At 43.7% G+C, this 24,052-nt stretch overlaps 1 protein-coding gene across 4 annotated transcripts; it reads left to right on the top strand.

Moving 5' to 3' along the window:
• Nucleotides 1–69: 69 nt before the first annotated feature.
• Nucleotides 70–22,163, top strand: LOC118368787 (segment polarity protein dishevelled homolog DVL-2-like). Of its 4 annotated transcripts, XM_035753201.1 has the most exons (16): nt 70–207; nt 420–616; nt 12,391–12,460; nt 13,773–13,936; nt 15,728–15,837; nt 16,129–16,349; nt 16,698–16,767; nt 17,145–17,284; nt 17,405–17,481; nt 17,599–17,666; nt 17,832–17,966; nt 18,451–18,582; nt 18,695–18,871; nt 19,640–19,873; nt 20,355–20,931; nt 21,199–22,163. In XM_035753201.1, the coding sequence occupies exons 2-15, from the start codon at nt 456–458 to the stop codon at nt 20,897–20,899; spliced, it is 2,304 nt and encodes a 767-aa protein (XP_035609094.1). In that variant the 5' UTR covers nt 70–207; nt 420–455; the 3' UTR covers nt 20,900–20,931; nt 21,199–22,163. The 4 variants fall into 4 exon arrangements, with proteins under 4 accessions (XP_035609094.1, XP_035609091.1, XP_035609093.1 ...); XM_035753198.1 differs by having other exon boundaries at nt 20,355–22,163; XM_035753200.2 differs by having other exon boundaries at nt 115–207; nt 397–616; nt 20,355–22,163.
• The last annotated feature ends 1,889 nt before the right edge of the window (nt 22,164–24,052 follow it).

A 24,052-nucleotide genomic window follows, 5' to 3' on the forward strand; every position in this document is an offset into this window, starting at 1 on the left:
ACTAATGTGGAAAATGTATTGTGGAATAAAATCTCCGGAATATTTCTACAGGGGGACGAGGGCACGTTGAGCAAAAACGTAAAGGGAGCATACACGACGTCATACGCCGCGTTGGCTTGCAACAGTCGAGAGAAACGTTTTTAGAGTCCCCCTTCCCTCCGTATGTTTTTGTTGGGGGAAAAGTTGTGGGTGGCCGACAGTGTGAAGGTAGGGTGTGCTTGGTTTTTAATTCTTTGGTCGTAGGATAATGATATATTGTATCTTTGGGATATAGAAACTAAGGGGATATGCACGTGGTATAAGTATAATTTTGTACTTTTTTTGTTAGTTCTGGCCAGTGCAAATTTACTGGCTAGCGTTGTAAGAGCATTTCACCTCACCCCCTTTTCCCGTTAGCCTGTTAGCTTTCTCTTCCATAGTTTTTGTGGGACAGCTGAAAAAAAGAGTTTGGAGAAATGGCGGAAACCAAAATAATATACCACATCGACGAGGAGGAGACCCCGTATTTGGTGAAGATTCCGATTCCTGCCGAAAGTATCACTTTGTTGGATTTTAAACAGGTCTTGAACAAGCCCAACTATAAATTCTTCTTCAAGTCTATGGACCAGGACTTTGGGTGAGTGAGCGCTAACGTTAGTGATTAATGATTGTGCGAGTGTCGGGTTGTGGGTTTCAGGCAAATTATGATAAAGGATAAAACCAACCAACCCAGCATGAGCTCTATAATCGCAAATGGGATCCAATGAATGTCCCCAAATGTGCCTTAACGTTACGAACGTGCGTGAGTGACTTTCGCCTATCGAAAAGGGAGGGGATGTGGGGGGGTTGACTGACTGCGCGCAGAATGGGAACCATTTAATTAGGCCTCTCTCGCTATACATCCCCTTCTCATAGCTAAGAGCGCCTTTACACTTAGAGATTGATAGAAATGTACATAATTGGTACCTGGAGGAAAATGGAGGAGGGTCATGCTTTTTCAGTCAAGGGAAGGGTTTAGTATTTTTTTTATTTTTATTCTAGTCCAGGGGAGGGTCATGTAATTTGTAATGGCAATATTTCTCAGTGTTTGAGTTGGTTACTAGGCTATATATCGATTTGTGCTATAGGCTACAAAGTGCATGCTCAGAAACAGAGTAAAGTTATATTTCTAAGATAGCTGCTGGGATGGTGTAAATAAAACTAGGCTACATTACACACGGCAATGTATATTCCACCCCTAAGCCCATGCCTGCTCTGCTCTTGGGACCCTATTCCAACCCAAGTTAAGCAACTGTAAATGGAATGTAATTCCATTTGAATGCGCTTTTCTCTCCATGTATTGTCACTTTGAACTTAAGTATGAAAATAACATGCTATTCGCCTACTTTGTTTGAGGTAGAGCTCGACTAAAGGTGTGTTTACAGATGACATATTCTGACCTTGACTTAATTATTATTATTTTTTTTTACCTTTATTTTACTAGGCAAGTCAGTTAAGAACAAATTTTTATTTTCAATGACGGCCTAGGAACAGTGGGTTAACTGCCTGTTCAGGGGCAGAACGACAGATTTGTACCTTGTCAGCTCGGGGATTTGAACTTGCAACCTTCCAGTTACTAGTCCAACGCTCTAACCACGAGGCTACCCTGCCGCCCCTAATTTCCTTATACTTCCACCAATTTTACGCTTGAGCAAACCATAAGATCAGCAAACCTGTCCGTTCCAAGTGGAAAAAGCGTCTACTTTTTTCAGATTAAAAAATAACAGCTTTCTCCATGCGCTGTAATTTATAAATTGGTCAGAGCTATTGATAAGAGCTAGTTAAATGTGTATTGTAAATGCACATAGCAATTGTTTTCCATGATTTAAATGCTTTTTCCTTATGATCACAGGAGATGAATGTGAAACCAGCCAAATGGAAGCAAACTGAAAATCATATCGACATGTATTGCGGCCCCCTTTTCCACAGTGAAATAGGATATAAATTAGAGGTCGACCGATTAATCGGAATGGCTGATTAATTAGGTCCGATTTCAAGTTTTCATAACAATCTAAATCTGCATTTCTGCATTTCTGGACACCGATTGTGTCCGATTTGTTTTACGTGTCATTTTTTTGTATTTTTTTTTACCTTTTATTTAACTAGGCAAGTCAGTTAAGAACACATTCTTATTTTCAATGACGGCCTAGGAACAGAAGGTTAACTGCCTTATTCAGGGGCAGAATGACAGATTTTTACCTTGTCAGCTCGGGGATCCGATCTTGCAACCTTCCGGTTACTAGTCCAACGCTCTAACCACCTGCCTTACATTGCACTCCACGAGGAGCCTGTGTGGCAGGCTGACTACCTGTTACACGAGTGCAGCAAGAAGCCAAGGTAAGTTGCTAGCTAGTATTAAACTTAACTTATAAAAAACAATCAACCCTGACATAATAACAAGTTAACTACACATGGTTGATGATATTACTAGGTTATGTAGCGTGTCCTGCGTTGCATATAATCGATGCAGTGTCTGTAAATTTCTCATCGAATCTCAGCCTACTTCTCCAAACGGGTGATGATTTAACCTGTTAATCCTACCCCCTACTTTTTCGAACATTCTGTTAAAAATCGCGCAACATTTCAGCGCCCTGCTACTCATGCCAGGAATATAGTATATGCATATGATTAGTATGTGTGGATAGAAAACACTCAGACGTTTCTAAAACTGGTTAAATCACGGCTGTGACTATAACAGAACGTGCGTTTCATCGAAAAGCGCAGGAAAATCTGATCACTGAAAATGGGAAAATGTATCCATGCGCGACTTGAATCCATTGATAAAGGTGAACCACATTTAATGGGGCTGAGGTTGCAATACCTACAGCTTCCACACGTTGTCTAGAGTCTTGTCATTTGCCTAGGCTTTGTTTCTTGGTCAAACAGACGCAAGGCAACGCATTTCTTCTGGTCTCCGACCGGATATTTTGGTTGAGAATTACCTGGACATTATTTCCAGACGGACAGCTAAAGAATATACTTCGCCTCGTGATCAATTTGATCGCTTATTAACGTTTAATAATACCTAAAGTTGCATTACAAAAGTATTTTGAAGTGTTTTGTGAAAGTTTATCGTCAACTTTTTTAATTTAAAAAAATGACGTTACGGTTATAAGACGCTATTTTTTTCGTTTATCAGACCTTGAAGTAGTTTTTCCCCTTGCTTTGCAAGGGCCACAGCATTTGTGGAGCAATAGATAACGATGCTTCGAGTGTGGCTGTTTTCGATGTGTTCCTGGTTCGAGCTCAGGTAGGGGCGACGAGAGGGACGGAAGCTATACTGTTACACTGGCAATACTAAAGTGCCTATAAGAACATCCAATAGTCAAAGGTATATGAAATACAAATGGTAAAGAGGGAAATAGTCCTATAATTCCTATAACTACAACCTAAAACTTCTTACCTGGGAATATTGAAGACTCATGTTAAAAGGAACCACCAGCTTTCATATGCTCAGAACATGAGAACAAGGAACTTAAACGTTAGTTTTTTACAAGGCACATATTGCACTTTTACTTCTCCAACACTGTTTTTGCATTATTTAAACCAAATTGAACATGTTTCATTATTTATTTGAGGCTAAATATATTTTATTGATGTATTATATTAAGTTAAAATAAGTGTTCATTCAGTATTGTTGTAATTGTCATTATTATAAATAAATAAAAATTGGCCGATTTGAATCAGTTTCGGCTTTTTATGTCGTCCAATAATCGGTATCGGCGTTGTGATTTTTCAATCAGTCGATCTCTAATATAAATAGCTGTGCCATTATTCAGAATTTTCGTGTGCCCTCATACTTTGCTTGGATGGAATTTGGAGACCCAAGCTATAGGCTTCTGTAAATTGTCAAAGACTCCAGTCACCTAAGTCATAGACTGTTCTCTCTGCTACCGCATGGCAAGCAGTACCGGAGAGACACGTCTAGGTCCAAAAGGCTCCTTAACATCTTCTACCCCCAAGCAGTAAGACTGCTGAACAATTAATCAACTAAAAACAGAAATGCCTTATTTATCTAAGTATTCAAACCCTTTGCTATGAGATTTGAAATTGAGATCAGGTGTATACTGTTTCCATTGGTCATCTTTGAGATGTTTCTACAACTTAATTGTAGTCCACCTGGGGTAAATTCAATTGATTGGATGTCATTTGGAAAGGCACACACCTGTCTATATAAGGTCCCACAGTTGCATGTCAGAGCAAAAACCAAGCCATGAGTTCAAAGGAATGGTCTGTAGAGCTCAGAAAGGATTGTGTCGAGGAACAGATCTGGGGAAGGGTACCAAAACATTTCTGCAGCATTGAACTCCCCAAGAACATAGTGGCCGCCATCAGTCTTAAATGGAAGAAGTTTGGAACCACCAAGACTCTTCCTAGAGCTGGCGGCTCGGCCAAACTGAGCGATCGGGGAGAAAGGCTTTGGTCAGGGAGGTGGTCAGGGAGCACCCGATGATCACACTCCAGAGGTCTTCTGTGGAGATGGGAGAACCTTCCAGAAGGACAACCATCTTTGCAGCACTCCAGCAATCAGGCATTTTTGGTAGAATGGCCAGACGTAAGCCGCCTCTAAGTAAAAGGCAAATGACAGCCCTCTTGGAGTTTGACAAAAAGATTCTCTGGTCTGATGAAACCAAGATGAACTTTTGTGCCTGAATGCCAAGCGTCACTGCGTGGCAGGCTGACCACCTGTTACGCTTGTGCAGCAAGGAGCCAAGGTAAGTTGCTAGCTAGTAGCATTAAACTTATCTTATGAAAAAAACTATCGATCTTCACATAATCACTAGTTAACTACACATGGTTGTTGATATTACTAGGTTAACTAGCTTGTCCTGCGTTGCATATAATCAATGCGGTGCCTGTTAATTTATCATCGAATCACAGCCTACTTCATCAAACGCGTGATGATTTAACAAAAGCACAATCGGTGCACGAATGTACCTAACCATAAAAATCAATGCCTTTCTTATAATCAATACACAGAAATATATATATATTTTTTAAACCTGCATATTTAGTTTAAAGAGATTTGTGCTAGCAGGCAATATTAACTAGGGCAATTGTGCCAAGTCTCTTGCGTTCATTGCACGCAGAGTCCGGGTATATGCAGCAGTTTTGGCCAATTTTCCCTAGTTAATATTGCCTGCTAACATGAGTTTCTTTTAACGAAATATGCAGGCTTAGAAAAATATACTTCTGTGTATTGATTTTAAGAAAGGCATTGATCTTTATGGTTATGTTCATTGGTGCAACGATTGTGCTTTTTCGCGAATGTACTTTTGTTAAATCATCACACGTTTGGCAAAGTAAGCTATGATTTGATGATAGATTAACAGGCACTGCATTGATTATATGCAACACAGGACAAGCTAGTTAAACTAGTGATATCATCAACCATGTGTAGTTAACTAGTGATTATGTTAAGATGGATTGTTTTAAAAAAAATATGTTTTATGCATGTAGCAACTTACCTTGGTCCCTTGCTGTACTCGTGCCAGGTCAGCCTGCCACGCACTCTCCTCGTAGTTTGCAATGTAATCGACCATAATCAGCACCCAAAAAATGCAGATTACCGATTATGAAATCGGCCCTAATTAATCGGTCGACCTCTACTTTAGACATACTTTTTTCCTCTCCTTACTTTCTCCCATTTAAATCCTCCAGACTGGAAGAGCTGTGACTGTCAATCTTTCTTTGGTGGCTGTTTGTCAGTTGTGCCCTACCCTAGGTTGAATGGAATGCATGTTTGCCTGATGAGACCGAGGGCTTCTGTTAAACACATTAATTGCAGTCAAACCGCTTGCGTTTTGTAAGCTACAATGAAATGTAAACTTACTCACACAAACAAAGAACACCACAAAACACCAACTTATATTATAAAAACGGGTGCTAAAACAATCAAGTTCTCCTGCGTCTACTGAGTTGTCTGACCATACTTCCACCGCAACATTTGGAAACCAACCTCAAAGTCTGTTACAAGTAGGCTACATTAAAACTCTGCTCAGAAGTCAGCTACCCAATCAAAACTGAGCTATTTTTCTCAGGGCCTGTTCCTTCATCCTGTGGCCTCAGCAAAGTAACTAAAGCATCAGTGTGTGTGTTTTGCCTGTTCCTTGTGCGTTTTCATTTCCGAGAGTGCGAGCCAGCTGTCAGACAGGCTGTGTGTCATTCGGGGCAGAGCCAGCAGCATGGAGTGGAGCAGACCAGGAGAACCTAGGGTTGGAGAGGGGCCATTTGCTGGGGGTCTGGCTGCGGCAGAGTCAACATGAAGAGAGGCTCGAGAGATGGACAGGAGGGGTGGGGGAAGTGGATGGTGGTTTTGGGTGTGATGTGCGAGACATTAGTAGACGGGAGAAAAAAGTTTATTTGTTTGGGATGTGCGGCCAAGGAGTAATGGCTATGAGGGGATATTTGCGATGTTTGTGTTTTGAGGCTTTTTTTTGTGCGTTGGTGAAATAGCTTGAGGGGAGATAATTTGTTTGTAATAGTGAGGTATGCGGACAATTACTCTGTTGGGTAGAATGTTGCATCGGTCTGTCCCTTTCTGGATGCAATTTGAGTCCGTCCTCACTAGGGTTGCAAAGGGTTGGAAACTTTCCAGTGAATTTCTGGAAATGTTCCATGGGAAGTTAACCCCGGGAATTTGGGGAATTTTGTTTAAATTCATCAAAAAAAGTTAGCTTATAACAGTGAACCTTTTTTGTGGGAAACACAAGGCAATGCTAGGTCTTGTGGCATATTAGGTTAAACTATCCACAATTTAAATGGAATTACAACCCTCTGCATGCACAGTGCATTCTTCCATCACATGTACAGTACAGCTGATTCTCAAGATCTTGCACACTAATGAGATGCTATTAAGCCCACACTACTACACTGTCTGAGCTAAGGACTACATGCTATCTGGTAAGTTTTGATTACAATACTAGGTGGGGTTAATATATTTTATGACATGATTTTTTAAACTAGTAAATAGTTGGCTACAGCAAAGTGTTTTAAATAATTTCTAACAATTGCTGCTAGTTAGTTTTTGATATCATGTGGGTTTTTAGCTTGCTTGAGCCTGCTAACTGAAGTGTTAATTCACCTCCAGATGAGCTTCAATGCCATTCAACTCTCCTTCTGTGGCCTCCAACTGCTCTTAGATACATGTAAAACCAAATGCATGCTCTTCAACCGATCGCTACCAGCACCTGCCCGCCCTTCCAGCATCACTACTCTGGAAGGTTCTGAGTTAGAATATGTGGACATCTACAAATACCTAGGTGTCTGGATAGACTGTAAACTCTCCTTCCAGACTCACATTAAGAGTCTCCAATACAAAATTAAATCTAGAATCGACTTCCTATTTCGCAACAAAGCATCCTTCACTCATGCTGCCAAACACCCTCGTAAAACGGACTATCCTACCGATCCTAGACTTCGGCGACGTCATTTACAAAATAGCCTCCAACACTCTACTCAGCAAATTGGATGCAGTCGATCACAGTGCAATCCGTTTTGTCACCAAAGCCCCATATTCTACCCACCACTGCGACCTGTATGCTCTCGTTGGCTGGCCCTCGCCTCATATTCGTCGCCTGACCCACTGGCTCCAGGTCCTCTATAAGTCTATGCTAGGTAAAGCTCCGCCTTCTCAGTTCACTGGTCACGATAACAACACCCACCCGTAGCTCACGTTCCAGCAGGTATATCTCACTGATCATCTCCAAAGCCAACACCTCCTTTGGCCGCCTTTCCTTTCAGTTCTCTGCTGCCAGTGACTGGAACGAATTGCAAAAATCACTGAAGTTGGGAGACTTATTTCCCTCACCAACTTTAAACATCAACTATCTGAGCAGCGAACCGATCGCTGCAGCTGTACATAGTACATCTGTAAATAGCCCACCCAATCTACCTACCTCATCCCCATACTGTTTTTATTTTATTTACTTTTCTGCTCTTTTGCACACTAGTTTCTACTTGCTCATTTTTCACTCCAGTGTTAATCTACTAAATTGTAATTATTTGCTCCTATGGCCTATTTATTGCCTACCTCCTCATGCCTTTTGCGCACACTGTATATAGACTTAATTTTTTTATTTTTTTATCCTACTGTGTCATTGGCTTGTTTATAGTTTATTCCATGTGTAACTGTGTTGTCTGTCACACTGCTTTGCTCTATCTTAGCCAGGTCGCAGGTTGTAAATGAGAACTTGTTCTCAACTAGCCTACCTGGTTAAAATAAAGGTTAAATATATATATATTTTTTTTAAATAAGGTAAAATGTTTTATGTTTCTGTCTCCATATGATATTGTGAATATATCCATTGCAAAACATGTGCAACCCTAGTCCTCACAGAGTGACAAAGAAGAGTGAGCAACCAAAATTATTCAGAGACTGAGAGAAAGAGAGAGCAGGGTAGGAAAAATATGGTAGGAGGGAGAAAGAGGTACCAAGAGGAGGTTAAGAGTGAGAGAGTATGTGAGAGGGACTAAACCAAGTATGCTCACACAAGGCCAGCCTCCTGCCGGTGACAATGCCTCCCCAGTGCCCACAACAATCTGGCCCTGTGCTACCACTCACCCACAACAATCTGGCCCTGTGCTACCACTCACCCACAACAATCTGGCCCTGTGCTACCACTCACCCACAAAGCCAACCCGCAACCGCTGCTTACAAAACCCCAAAGTGAGCCTAGCAGACCGTACCACACACAAAATGTTGCAACGCACCGACATCCATATGCACGCATACACAATCTCTGGGTTTCCATTAGCTGGTAATAGCCAGCTTTTGGCCATAGAAAATGGAAAAGCCAGCAAAGAAAATTGGTGCAGGCTCATTGTCCGGGAAAGGAAGAAAAAAAAAAAAACATTTGCGAAATAACGCTTTTTAGCTTATACATTGATGCAAATACATTTGGCTGGCCATGCTAATCTGTCTAGGTTAATTTGCATAATTATGTGGAATTAAATTGGCGAGTTGTTCAGTATAGTCGTTATGTGCAGTACCAGTCAAGAGTTTGGATACCTACTCATTTAAGGGGTTTTGCTTGATTTATTATTTTCTACATTTTAGAATAATAGAAGACGTGAAAATGTATTTTATATTTTAAGACTCTTTAAAGTAGCCACCCTTTGCCTTGACAGCTTTGCACATGCTTGGCATTCTCTCAACCAGCTTCATGAGGTAGTCACCTGGAATGCATTTCAATTAACAGGTGTGCCTTGTTAATTTGTGGAATTTCTTTCCTTCTTAATGCGTTTGAGCCAATCAGTTGTGTTGTGACAAGGTAGGGGGGACAGGTACGGGTGGTATACAGAAGATGGTCTTTAACCAAATAGGGCAAAGTCCATATTATGGCAAGAACAACTCAAATAAGCAAAGAGAAATGACAGTCCATCATGGCTTTAAGTTTCTTGTAGTGCAGTCGCAAAAACCATCAAGCGCTATGATGAAACTGGCTCTCATGAGGAACGCCACAGGAAAGGAAAATCTGGAGTTACCTCTGCTGCAGAGGATAAGTTCATTAGAGTTACCACCCTCAGAAATTGCAGCCAAATACGTGCTTCACAGAGTTCAAGTAACAGACACATCTCAACATCAAGTGTTCAGAGGAGACTGTGAATCAGGCCTTCATGGTCGAATTCCTTCAAAGAAACCACTACTAAAGGAAACCAATAAGAAGAATAGATTTGCTTGGGCCAAGAAACACGAGAAATGGGCATTAGACCGGTGGAAATTTGTCCTTTAGTCTGATGAGTCCAAATTTGAGATATTTGGTTCCAACCGCCGTGTCTTTGTGAGACTCCGAGTAGGTGAACGGATGGTCTCCATGTGTGGTTCCCACCGTGAAGCATGGAGGAGGTGGTGTGATGGTGACACTCTATTTTATTTAGAGTGCAAGGCACACATAACCAGCATGGCTACCACAGCATTCTGCAGTGATACGCCAACCCATCTGGTTTGCGCTCAGTGGGACTATCATTTGTTTTTCAACAACACAATGACACAAAACACACCTCCAGGCTGTGTAAAGGCTATTTGACTAAGGAGAGTGATGGAGTGCTGCATTAGATGCTCATCCATATATTTATATGTCCATATTCTTAATCATTCCTACTACAAATAAAGAAAAACCCTGGAATGAGTAGGTGTTTCCAAACTTTTGACTGGTAGTGTATCATCACACGCGTACAACAAACATACAGAGCCTTTGAGTGGAAAATCTGTCAGACAGTGCAAGACATGTTGCTGCTGCAGCACTTCCAAAGCAACAGAAGGCAGGCTTCATCAGTGCATCGCACCACTTTGACATGAGTTGGAGGCATTATGCATTTTGAAAACATACTTAATTGTTTGAAACCTGAATGTTTGAAAACATCTTCTGTCTTACCTTGATTCAAAGTAGCCTATTAGATCTCCTCTCTTTCCAAATATCGAATGTCTATTTTAATTTCTCACATGAAACCGCTAGCATGTGTGGTGGCCTTTTGATAACGTTTTACCGCTAATTGCATTGTGGAACGAACATTTGCGAGTAGCCTACTGCCTGGTGCGCATTGCTGTGCTTATAATGTGAAGAAGTAATAGTTTCTCAACATTTTTAAGCTAAATGTCCTGATCTGTTGCACGAGACTCATTGCTTTTTAAAGTGTTTTGTTTTTATGTTGCCTTGGCCTACTGGTTGTATGAATTTGGGGTCGATTGTCCCCGAGTCTGTTTTGGAATAGGCTTTTTCTTTCTCGACAAGCTGACCAGTAGAATAGGTACATTTTTATACTATGGGGGACAGTAGATTTACATAGGCTATTGCAGGGGTCTCCAACCTTTTAGAGCATGAGAGCTGCTTTAAAAAAAACAATGTCGTGAGCTACACTTTTATTTATAGCTTTCAAGTGCGCACCTTTTCTTCTTCTCTCCCCTGCAACTCCTTCCCCGGGTCCTGAGTGCAGTTTTCGGTCAATATACTGTACCTGGTAAAATAATGGTTAAACTCTAGAGGTCCCTATAAAATCAGACCCCCCTCCCCCAATTCTGTTAGATATTTTACGAATTGTGTTTACTTTTTCTTGTTTTTAGAGTTTTTGGTTTACACTCGCAAAATTACAATAGTTCATAGAGAAACAAGGAAATGTGATGTTCTGAGTCCATGTCAATGCTTAAATCATATATAAATACATTTTAAATGAAAACAAACAAATGTAGTTTTTTTGTGTGTAATTCCCCTTTAATTGCACATCTGACCCTTTTTTTTAATTGCACATCTTGCAGGTGAGGAATGTGCCCTTCTAGCGACTGTTCTGTACTGACTAATGCTCATTTCATGTCAAAGTTTTCAAACAACAAATAATAGATATAAATAATATACTTATGATATACTTCTGCCAGGTAAGCCTGCTTTTGAGTTAACATTTAATAGAGAAGGCTTTGGGGAAAGTATTACTGTCAACCCACAAGATGGCTAGGCCTATTGCATCAACTGGCTACAGACTGAGTGATAGACAAACCTGTGCACCACACTGACAGGCTGGGGAAATATTGCTGAAAATTAATTGGCAGAGACTGTTAGATTTGAGCTTTCTTTTAGCCAATAGTGGCTAACCAGGGGTGAGAATATGTTGTGTTGATTAGCTGGGAGCATGCTTGTCTGATACTTCTGAGATTTGTTTGACAGTTTAATGTGGAAATTGCATGTAGGCTACTTTCGAATTGTTTGGCGAGCTTCTCATAGATGGGATGCCCAGTAGTTCACGATGGACCTGATCCTAGTCTGGGCAGTCAGTTAAGTGTCTCCTCGACACAGTACTCGTGTCCAGCCCAGGTCCTAAGTACTGCGGTAATAACATGGTAGCTGGACAGACGGAGATAAATTATACAGCAGATGCTACCTGTCCAATCAGAGTGAAGAGGTGGATGCAGAGGGAAAGAAGGGTCTGAAGTTATAGAAGTCTTGAGAAACAATGGCTGGTCCATGAGTTTTAGTTGTAGGGAGTTTGGTGTGTGTGTTTATCTATCTCCATTGTGGTTTGGGTAATGATGGTGAGTCATTGGAAAACAAGCAATAACACAGCAGTGTCCTCATGTTGCTCTTTGCATCTGTCTCCTGTGTATGAGGAGCGTGTTGGACTAGTAACCAAAAAGTTGCAAGTTCAAATCCCCGAGCTGACAAGGTACAAATCTGTCGTTCTGCCCCTGACCAAGGCAGTTAACCCACTGTTCCTAGGCCGTCGTTGAAAATAAGAGTTTGTTCTTAACTAACTTGCCATAGTTAAATAAAGGTCAAATTTCAAAAATGAGTTTAGTGTGTATTTGTCTCCTGTGTTTGTTACTCTTGGTCTAATCAAAACCGCATCGAACTCCTCTGTTCTGTTTCCTCTGTCTGTCTTCAGGGTGGTGAAGGAAGAGATCTCGGATGAAAGTGCTAAGCTCCCGTGCTTTAACGGCCGTGTGGTGTCATGGGTAAGAACAGAGTTGGGAGAGGTAGACTGTACACCATAATCTTGGACCCGTAAAAGACCAGCAGGAGAAGGGGAGCCAAAGGGGGGGAATTCCTGAATCGCTTGAAACTATTTTTCCAGGACCGAGTTGTAAAAGTCCCGTTCCCAAGTCGAAACAATATGGCTGAAATGGTCCTAGCAGCTCTAAGAATGCCAATTAGAATGTTATTGTCATGGAACTCTTGGTGCCAACATGGCCGATTTTTCTTTAACGACCTCTGTAGCTATGGCCTTGCTTTACTAGTTGAACCATTACAAGAACCCACTATCTGTGATCGTAACACTGAAGAAACAAAGGATTTCTTACATCCTCAGATTTCCCCGCTTATGATTACCCTACCCTAAACAAGGTTTATTACTTTGAGTCCTCCAGACAAAACATTGGGACTCGTCCCGGATAAAGGGGGGTTGGGGAGGAATGCATCTGCTAAGTGCATAAGGAGGAGGAGGAGGACAAGGAAGAAGGGAGAGGGATTGAAAGGGTTGGCCAAATAGAGGAGACCATAAGGATGGACACGTGATAGGATGGTCCCAGAGGCACGAGTGCTCTATAGTCAAACAGCAATTAGAGGAGACGGAGGAAAGTTTTTAAAGAAAGGGGGGCAAATTTGTTCTCTGTCACTTGGGGCAGGGATATTAAATCAAAACCACAAACCGGTTCTCAAGGTCAAGTTCAAGACAGAACATTTGATTGCATGTAGTTTGTTCAATGCTAAGTCCCTCCTTTTCATACAACAGAAATGTATAGAAATCCAGAATCTGTGCTGATTGTTAAGGTAGTTGGCATGTTTGTTAGCATTAACCCCCCTAGGTCTGTAGAAAGTAGGTAATAGAACACCAGTGCTATTGATGGGGCCAAATTGCATTGGTATTTCCTTTTACCTTGCAACCATCCGTGGAGGACTGTGGTGTGTGTCTGTTTTCGTTCTCTCAAGCACTCTGGGGATATAATGGAGGGAGACAGGCTAAGTGTCAGGTTAGTGTCTGTTGGCACCTGAGATTTTCCTCTGAATGGAGTAAGGATGTTTGTGTCAAAGCAATTGACATCTCTTACCCCCATATTTATTTTCTCCCTCCCTATCCCTTTCTTTTAACCCTATATTTTCTTCTCTCCCTCTCTTCAACCTATTTCCCCCTGTCTCGTATACTCTCCTCTGCTTCTTACGTAATTCCTCCACTTTTTCCCTCGTCCTCCTTTTTTTCCATCCTCACTCATCCACTTTCAACTCCTTGTCCCTCTATCCATCTCTCCACTATTCTCCTCTCCTCCTCAGTTGGTATCATCAGACACCCCAGCAGCAGCAGAGCTGGTATCACCTGTCCTTCCTCCGCCCCCAGCAGAAGTCCGGTCCCTGCCCTCACCCCCTCCTCCTCCCCTCCCACCCCCACCTGTTGAGAGGACCGGGGGCATCGGTGACTCCAGACCCCCATCATTCCAGTACTTACACACAGACACCCTCTTCCACAATCACACGAATCACAGTATCCTAGTCTCACTGTGCTGCATCTCTTACACTGTATCTAGTGTATTCTACTCCAGCCATCATGTTACCTACTATTAAATTCAACTGCCCATTTCAACGTGATCATAGCCTGTGCCGCCCATTGACTCTTAAGCACCTGTCTAGAATATCATTATACACAGCAAACCTGGGTCCAAATAGTGTTTAAAATCATTAGCTGCACTAGATGCAGTATGCCTGGCACAATGGGACCAATGGAATGGCCCCAAAAGTACAAACCCACCCATCTAGCACTGTTATTGAAAATGTACATTTAAAATACTGTTTGAACCCAGTTGTGATATACAGTACCAGTCTACTAGGCCTGATCCATTGCTTCCTAGTCATACACATTGTAGGGTGTCCAATCAGAAATGCATCTTTTAACCAATTGGTAAGATAATATGTTAATTGTATAGATACTCCTCTAAGGAAACCAATGGTCAAAACTCACGTTGATCATAATCCGTTCAAAAGCTATTGGAGTTTTAACCCTTGTAGAATGTTTAAGGTGAATATTTCAATGGCCAGAGAAAAAGATCGGGAAAATAGCATATTTTGTCTGTTATTTTACCAGGTAAGTTGACTGGGAACACGTTCTCATTTGCAGCAACAACCTGGGGAATAGTTACAGGGTAGAGGAGGGGGATGAATGAGCCAATTGTAAACTGGGGATTATTAGGTGACCCTGATGGTTTTGAGGGCCAGATTGGGAATTTAGCCAGGACACCAGTTTAATGACCTCAGAGAGTCAGAACACCCATTTAACGTGCCATCTGAAAGACAGCACCCTACACAGGGCACTGGGATATTTTTTTTAGACCCGAGCAAAGAGTGCCTCCTACTGGCCTTCCAACACCACTTCCAGCAGCATCTGGTCTCCCATCCAGGAACTGACCAGGACCAACCCTGCTTAGCTTCAGAAGCAAGCCAGCAGTGGTATGCAGGGTGGTATGCTGCTGGCATAGTGTCAGCAAGTCTGGATGCTGTGTGAGAACTGACAGTCTCGCCTTTTGAACTCATTTTTCTTTTTGAATCCGGAGGACATATCGATTTTGAGACATGACGTATTTTCATATTTCAGTATAAGCTTTTCATTAATGAGTTGCGCTTGTTTTTGTGAGAAATCTTGTCAGTGAAATGTCTACGGAGCACCGAACATTTTATTTACAAAGCATTTTACATTGAATTCAGCTCGTGTTAATTTAGCTTTTTGCGACCTGCTGAAACAACTTTGCAGACGACCACCACAAAATGTTAAGTCCTCAAAACGTCACTGTGAGAAAGCGGCGCTTCCGTCAACAGAGCTCGGTGCGTATTATCGGATGTATTAGGTTACGAAATCCGACTTATTGGATATCATTGTTATGATATGTTAGAAAGTCCCCACTGAACGATTCAGAACATAAAGAATCATATTTGTCTTGGTCAAATCTGTTTTATAACATAAGGAAGTGACTTCACCACCAAAGCGTGTTTTCATCCACCCTGGCAGAGTGAGTGGACACCCTACACCATTGTATGCTAGCTACCTGTCCTCCGGTCCTAATATGATCTGGCTTGTAGCCTATTTGATTAGAGGTTGTGTGTGCTGCTATTTGTGATTTATTAGGTAATTTATGTAACAGAGCCGACATACAATACCATCTCTCACCCATAGAATTAGAATGAGTAGAATGGACAAAGTAATTCTATGTTTTCCCCACTTCTACCCTCTCCCTATCCAGTCCCAATGCAGCAGACAGTGTGGAGAACCTGGATGACCAGTCGGAAACAGAGTCTGTGGTGTCCTTTAGGAGAGAGCGACCCAGACACAGGGAGGCCACGGAGCAGCGTGGTGAGCACTCTGCACAGCACACACTCTGTCACATGATGAAACTGCACTGGGTTGTGTTCAGTAGGGCACACGTAGTAAAAAATGGACAATGACAATGAGCGTTTCTAATTAGCCAATGTCAGGCTTCCCGTTTTCAAAATGTTTTCTCCCATTTTGGGCCTACTGAACACAACCCTTGTTCTAGCTGTAAAAACAATTGACATTGACAACATTACTAAACATGAGAGCCATAGTAAAGCCTCTCTTTCTCTCGCCCTCTCCCCTCACCCTCATCTCTCTGCGGTGCCTCAGGGCCGAGGATGAACGGCCAGAGTGGCATGGAGCGCCACCTAGCGGGCTATGAGAGTGCTACTACTGTGATGAGCAGCGAGCTGGACACCACCAGCTTCTGTGACTCTGAGGAGGACGACACCATCAGCCGATTCAGCGGCTCCACGGAGCAGAGCACGGCTTCCAGGCTGCTCAAACGCCACCGCAGACGCAGGAAACAGCGCCCCCCGAGGCTAGAAAGGGTAATGCGTATGTGTGTATAGACACACATATATATGTGTGTGTGTGTGTATATTTCTGTGTATATATGTATACTTCTATATATGTATTTCTATATATGTATACTTCTTTATATGTATATTACATATATATTTCTATATATATACATACATACATGCATACATACACACATATATACATATATACATATATGCATAAATACATACACACACACATATATGTATTTATAGTATATACTTATATACTGTTTTTATTTTTTTATTTTACTTGAAACATTGCATGTCAGAAATTGCCCATTCTGCGTTGGAATCTATTGTAGTTTTACTTTTCCCCCCCATGTCTTGTCCCAGGCGTCGTCGTTCAGCAGTGTGACAGACTCCACCATGTCTCTGAACATCATCACCGTTACACTCAACATGGGTCAGTAACATCACTGTTCCCTTCTGTCTCTCTGTCAGTTGTTTTTACCTCTTCCATCTGTTTCTCTGACCTTCTCTTTGACTGTCATGCTTCTTCATGTTATTTTATACCTCGAACCTAACATCTACCTAACCAGGACTCTGCCCCATCTGTTTTGTAAAAAAAACTCTTTCTTGAAATGGCGGAGAAATCCTAGCCTGGTGAAACCAGCCTGGTCTCGCGGGTGCAGCGACCAGGCTATAGAAATCCACCCCTCTCTCACATTTCTGCCCTGTTGACCTCCCTATGGGTCCTGGTCCAAAATAGTGCACCATTTAGGGAATAGGGTGCCTTTTGGGACAAAGCCCAATCTCTTCGTCGCCTTTGCCCCCCTGTAGAGAAGTACAACTTCCTGGGTATCAGTATCGTCGGGCAGAGCAACGAGAGGGGCGACGGGGGCATCTACATCGGCTCCATAATGAAGGGAGGGGCGGTGGCAGCAGACGGACGCATCGAACCCGGGGACATGCTGCTACAGGTGCGGGGCCGCCCGGGGGACTACAGGATGACCCTAGATAGCCGTGATACTACTGGTGCCATTTGTTCCTGATTTAAGATTAAACCATTGATGTTTACTGACTCTGCCTTTCTCATCAAGGTGAACGACATCAACTTTGAGAACATGAGCAACGATGACGCTGTGCGTGTGCTGAGGGAGATCGTACACAAACCGGGGTCCGTGGCTGACATTAATACGTTCTCATTGAAAATCCCAACCAGTTGTTCTCAGTGTGAAATGTCTGGTCTGTTGACATGTGATGACGATGCTGATGACCTGTCTCTCTCTCTCAGACCCATCATCCTGACCGTGGCAAAGTGCTGGGACCCGTCACCTCAGGGTTACTTCACACTCCCTCGCAGTGAGTAGTAAGCTGGACGTCTCGTCTCTACCGTAGAGATGGATGGAAGACAGATTAGTCAACTTGGTCTTTATATGGTGGAGCCATCAATACATGAATCTCTGAAAAGTCAAATAAATGATGTTTCAAATTAATAAATTAGACATTTTGCCCCTCTCTCTGTAGATGAGCCAATCCGGCCAATTGACCCAGCAGTGTGGGTGAACCACTCGGTGGCCCTGACGGGGGCCTACCCCCCCTACACCGCCAGCTCCGCTCTCAGCACCGTCACCTCTTCCTCCTCCGTCACTGAGACAGAACGTCAGTACCCCTCTTTTTCTCTTTCAGTCTTTCTATTTTAGCATTCTCTCTTTTCAACTTTACCTGCGCTCATGCTCCGTTCAACTCCTCCATTCACTCTTTCCCTCTCTCCCCTTGACCCCCGTCTGCTGTCTCTCACTTCATCTGTTTGTCTTCTCTGTATCTCTCGTCTCTGCCCTCCTCCCTCTATATATTTTTTTATTGTGGTATATCCATCCCTTTTTCGTGTGCCAGGCGTTTTAAACTCTGCCATGGCACAGGAAGCACCAGCCACATCTGTCTTGCTCTTCTGGTCTTCATTGTTTTATGTGGTCAATGATGGCTGTCTACCTCCCTCTGTTTTCATCCCTCCCTTTCTCTCTCCACCTCTTTCCCTCCCTACAACCCCCCCACCCTTTTTTTAAAAATCATGTCTTTATTTCTCTCTCCTCGTCTCTCTCTCTCTCCTTTTTTTCCTCTTACCCCTTCTCCTCTGTCTCTCCAGGTTTTGATGACTTCAACCTGTCCCTCCACTCTGACATGGCGTCGGTGGCTAAGGCCATGGCGTCCCCGGAGTCTGGCCTGGAGGTCAGAGACAGGATGTGGCTCAAGATCACCATCCCCAACGCCTTCCTGGGTGAGAGAGTGTGAACACAGGGCCAGTAGTGATGCTGTGGATGGGGGGGTCGAACTGATGGAACACATCTCCTGTTTTTTTCCTTTTTTTTCATCCCTGTGTGTGTGACCAGGTTCTGACGTGGTGGAGTGGCTTTACCACCACATCGAGGGCTACCAGGACCGCCGCGAGGCCCGGAAGTACGCCAGCAATCTGCTGAAGGCCGGCTTCATCCGCCACACGGTCAACAAGATCACCTTCTCAGAGCAGTGTTACTACATCTTCGGAGACTTCAGCGACTGCGAGAACTGTGAGTACTTATGGGGGGGAGGAACAGTTTTTTAATTCCTTTGATTTTATTTAGAAAAATGTGTTTTATTTGTGTAAAGGTTGATGTTTATACACTCCCATCCGTATGTGTTTGGGCAGTGCAGCTAAAATGGAACATTATGAGAAAGAGTACAGAATGTCACTTTATTTGAGGGTGTTTTCATTCCAGTTTTAGAAGTGAAAGCATTTTATTTATCTAGTCCCCCCCAAGTCGAGAATCCATTGATCTACTCGCTTCGAAGGAAAATGACTCCAGTCACCATTCGGTAACTATAGGGCAAAACAAACTGCAAATGCATCCAATGTTTTTAGTCACAAGCTTGATGTAGTCATTGCGTGCTAAGAATATGGGACCAAATACTGTTTGACTACTTTAATACACTACAAGTGAATTTGTCCAAACACTTATGATTTCTTCAAACGGGGGGCTAGATACATAAAATGCTTTCATTTCTAAACAGTAAAAGAGGTGTATGAAAATCCCCTCAAAATAAAAGGTGGTTTCATATGAAACATTTTGATTTCAAATCCAGCAGAGAGCCAAATAATACAATAATAATCACTGTCCAGGAATATTCGGTGAAGTGTACAGTATCTCCTCAGTAGATGTACCTACAATTAGAGCTCATTCAAACCCTTTGGCCAAACGAGTTGTATAACCAGTTTAACTTGACCTCCTTTTCTCCCCTCCCTCTCTTCTTCCTCCCTCCTTCTTCTCTCTCTCCCCTACCCCCTCTTTCCCTCCAAGACATGGCCAACCTGTCCCTGAACGACAACGACGGCTCCAGTGGGGCCTCTGACCAAGACACCCTGGCCCCCCTGCCCCTCCCGGGGGTCACGCCCTGGCCCCTGCTGCACTCCTTCCCCTCCTTCCAGTATCCCCACCCCCACCCTTACTCCAGTCAACCCCCACCCTACCACGAGCTGTCCAGTTACAGTTTCGCCCCAGGCAGCACGGGCACGGCCAGCCAGCACAGCGAAGGTAAGCCCTAAGGGGAGGGAGGGATCGACAGAGCGAGGGGAGGTAAATAGAGACAGAGCGAGAGGGGAGGGAGGGATCGACAGAGCGAAAGGGGAGGTAAAGGGAGACAGCGAGAGGGGAGATGGGGAAAGAGGGTCGGGAGGGAGGGATTGACAGAGCGAGGGGACGTAAAGAGAGACAGAGCTAGAGGGGAGGTAGGGAAAGCGGGTCGGGAGGGAGGGATAGACAGAGCGAGGGGACGTAAAGAGAGACAGAGCGAGAGGGGAGGGAGGGAGGGATAGACAGAGCGAGGGGACGTAAAGAGAGACAGCGAGAGGGGAGGTAGGGAAAGAGGGTCGGGGAGGGTGTCACATTTGGTGGCTAATTTCCAAATTGCGACTGCGTTGAGAGCTGACAGCGACATGTATGAGAGCTGGCAGCGACATGTTCTATACTCTCCTGACCCATTCTAACCAGTTCTGACCTGTTCCTGTCCCCCCAGGGAGTCGGAGCAGTGGGTCTACAAAGAGTGAGGGTGGCGAGAGGCGGCGGGGAATTAAGGGAGGTCCTGGCAGCACGGTGGTGGGGGGGGGAGCAGGTGGAGAAAAGTCCCCCTCTGGAGGGGAAGGGGAGGGCTCGGGCAGTGGCAGCGAATCGGAATACTCTGTCCGCAGCAGCCTGAGGCGTGGCCACGGCTCAGCCACACCCAGCGAACATAGCCACACATCACAGCGCTCGCATCATCACCGCATGCCCCCCCACATGTCGCCCTACCCGCCTGGGATGCCCATGCCCTACAACCCTATGATGGTGATGATGGTGCCCCAACACCCACACATGGGACACCCAAACATGGGACACCTCCACCAGCACCATCCCTCGGTCCCCATGCACCCAGGCATGGGCCCCTCCGCTGTCCCTGGAGGACCACCCGGGGCCCCCCCAACCCGTGACCTGGGCTCTGTGCCCCCTGAGCTGACCGCCTCGCGCCAGTCCTTCCACCTAGCAATGGGCAACCCCAGCGAGTTCTTTGTGGATGTCATGTAGTCTGATTGTGTGTGTGTTTGTGTGCTTGTGAGGTGAGTGACCATTCGTGTGAGGTCTATGAGTATTCCACTCTCTGGATGACAGACTGTTCTTGTCTGGTGGTAATTAACTTGTGGTCTGATTAGGCCCTAGTAGATTGGTGTCGTTCATTTCTAGTCTGGTAAAAACTGGGTTCAACAGTGAGTCACAGGATTTTTGGCACAGTAACGTAAAAGACGTGAAATGCATAACGTCTGGCTTCCCTCTTAAATATACTGGCATGTTTTCAAGTCTCGTTGTTTTCCCTCCAAACCGTTTAGCTGGACAGACCTGCAATCAAGAGGTCAGATCTAGGAGCAGCAACTCCCCCCACAACGTTCCACATATCTTATGACTCCAAAACATGTTGCTGGACTCCATATCAGATAAGCCGCAACTCTTGTTTGACTTCAAGCATGTATATTGGTTTAGTTCTGCCTCTCACACCATCTGTGAAGCTGTTGTGTGTTTTCTAACTGATTTCCCTTTTAGCATCGTGTTTGTTTTTCCTACCTGGGACTGACTGACTGATTGGCTGGGTGTAAGGAACAGTAGTGGTCTTTCATTGAATTGACCGAAGTAACATATTAACGGGCCAAATGAAGAGTCGTCGCCAAGTGTCCTGAGGACTAGAACAGTAGAGGGCGCCACTTGCTCTTATTTTCTATAGGGAAGAAGACATTTGAGAAGGTGAAATGTATCATGTTTTCATTGATTTATGAACATGGTGGGAAGTTAAGTAAAGTATCCCATTTTGTATGAATTTGTGTGCCAATTAGTTTTAAATGCAATCGTACAGAATAGGTCATGTTAAGATACAGGCCAACTTCTGTCTAGTATTCAGAGGATAGATACCTCAAATGACAAGAATGGGTGCCATGTATTGTAACGCTGTCTTGGACTATGTGGTATAGGAAATGGTACTTGGAGGAAGAAGAGGTTACACCAAAACGGTACTTTTGGGATTGAATCATGAGTTTTCTCTCTTTAAATAACTGTGATCCTCCTCATATTTTGTATGTTACTGACGCACATAAGCGTCCATTTTGTACGAGTGAACCCAGAACAAAATTCAGATATCTGTCCACAAGAGATGAGGATGTATAACCGAACCATAAAGGTGCTAAATGAAGTCAATAGTTTCAAAAGTATAGCAGTGTCACATTGGGGTGTCATTTTTTTGGTTTGATTTTATTATTGTCACTTTTGTTTCTGTATTTGAGAATAAATGTGTAATAGACTGAAATCCAAAGACATTTGTTTTTTCTCTTGTATATGGAAATGGATTTTTATAGAGAATTATTAACACACTTTCTAGCACAGTAGATGACAAAATGTCATGCATTTTCTTTGAATATCTTCTATTAGGGTTGACTGCCATGTTTCTCATTATGCAGAAGTCTGTTGTTGACAGGTGGAGAATGGCGTGCAATTGCGACCTGAATTCGGGGTGTTCCTGCATCTGCCGGAACCTCTCGTTTACTTCTATTGGTCCACAACAGGAATGCCCTGAATTGTGGGCAGCAATCTCTGGCCCCTGCCCTACGGAGGGGGTGGCTCTAGGCGAGATGTCTCGCTGGTAAAAAAAATTCAGGGCGGGGCGGATAGGGTGAGCTGGAGGGAACAATAAGTAGACCAGAGCTCACTCGCCTGAGCATGCCAAATATTATGGAGGAACCATGTGCTCGCGGGAAAAGCATGCTTATGCGAGAGAAAACACCCACTTACATAGACAGGAACCTTTATTTTAGTAAAAATTTTTGTAATTTAGCAATTTACAAGAGCAATTAAGTGCCTTGCTCAAGTGCACATATTTCACAAAGTCAGCTCAGGGATTCAAACCAGAGACCTTTCAGTTAGTGGCTCAATGCTCTTAACCACTAGGCTACATTTTATGCAATTCTACATAATTTACATGACAGAAGACATAAGCAGAATCTTTTTTTAATGCCACACAAATGACTGGAATGAGTGACACTGACAAACAGATCAATCTGGTCTTGAGTTAAAACAAACAATAGCCCAGGCCAATGAAGCAACGCACAGATAGTACAATATTAGGAGTCTATATACTGTATGTATATACCGTGCCTTCGGAAAGTATTCAGACCCCTGCCCCTTTTCCACATTTTGTTACACTACAGCCTTATTCTAAAATGGATAAAATAAAATAAAAAATCACTCCAATCTACACACACTAACCCATAATGACAAAGTGAAAACAGAATTTATCTCATTTATAAAAAGCAAAAACCAAGCCATGAGGTTGAAGGAATTGTCCGTAGAGCTCCGAGACACAGACCTGGGGAAAGGTACCAAAGAAAATCTGCAGAATTGAAGGTCCCCAAGAACACCGCAGCCTCCATCATTCTTAAATGGAAGAAGTTTAGAGCTGGCCACCTGGCCAAACTGAGCAATCGGGAGAAGGGCCTTGGTCAGGGAGATGACCAAGAACTCAATGGTCACTGACAGAGCACCAGAGTTCCTCTGTGTAGATGGGAGAACCTTCCAGAAGGACAACCATATCTGCAGCACTCCACCAATCAAGCCTTAGTGGAAGAGTGACTAGACGGAAGCCACTCCTCAGTAAAAGGCACATGACAGCCCTCTTGGAGTTTGCCAAAAGGCACCTGAAGGACTCAGACCATGAGAAACAAGATTTTCTGGTCTGATGAAACCAAGATTGAACTCTGGCCTGATGCCAAGCGTCGCATCTGGAGGAAACCTGGCACCATCCCTATGGTGAAGTATGGTGGTGGCAGCATCATGCTGTGGGGATGTTTTTCAGTTGCAGGGACTGGAAGACTAGTCATGATTGAGGGAAAGATGAACGGAGCAAAGTACAGAGAGATCCTTGATGAAAACCTGCTCCAGAGCGCTGAGGACCTCAGACTGGGGCGGAGGTTCACCTTCAAACAGGACAACGACCCTAAGCACACAGCCAAGACAACGCAGGAGTGGACAAGTCTGAATATCCTTGAGTGGCCCAGCCAGAGTCCGGACTTGAACACGATCAAACATCTCTGGAGAGACCTTAAAATAGCTGTGCAACGACGCTCCCCATCCAACCTGACAGAACTTGAGAGGATCTGCAGAGAAGAATGAGAGAAACTCATGACGCTTGTAGCGTCATTG

This window comes from Oncorhynchus keta, chromosome 35, assembly GCF_023373465.1.
Source record: "Oncorhynchus keta strain PuntledgeMale-10-30-2019 chromosome 35, Oket_V2, whole genome shotgun sequence".
Taxonomy (NCBI): Eukaryota; Metazoa; Chordata; class Actinopteri; order Salmoniformes; family Salmonidae; genus Oncorhynchus; species Oncorhynchus keta.

Excerpts from the sequence above, each read along its gene's own strand:
- LOC118368787 (XM_035753198.1), top strand. The coding sequence starts at position 456 with ATGGCGGAAACCAAAATAATATACCACATCGACGAGGAGGAGACCCCG. Across the intron at positions 17,667-17,831 it reads TTACTTCACACTCCCTCGCA|ATGAGCCAATCCGGCCAATT; the intron begins GTGAGTAGTAAG and ends CTCTCTCTGTAG. Across the intron at positions 17,967-18,450 it reads CTCCGTCACTGAGACAGAAC|GTTTTGATGACTTCAACCTG; the intron begins GTCAGTACCCCT and ends CTGTCTCTCCAG.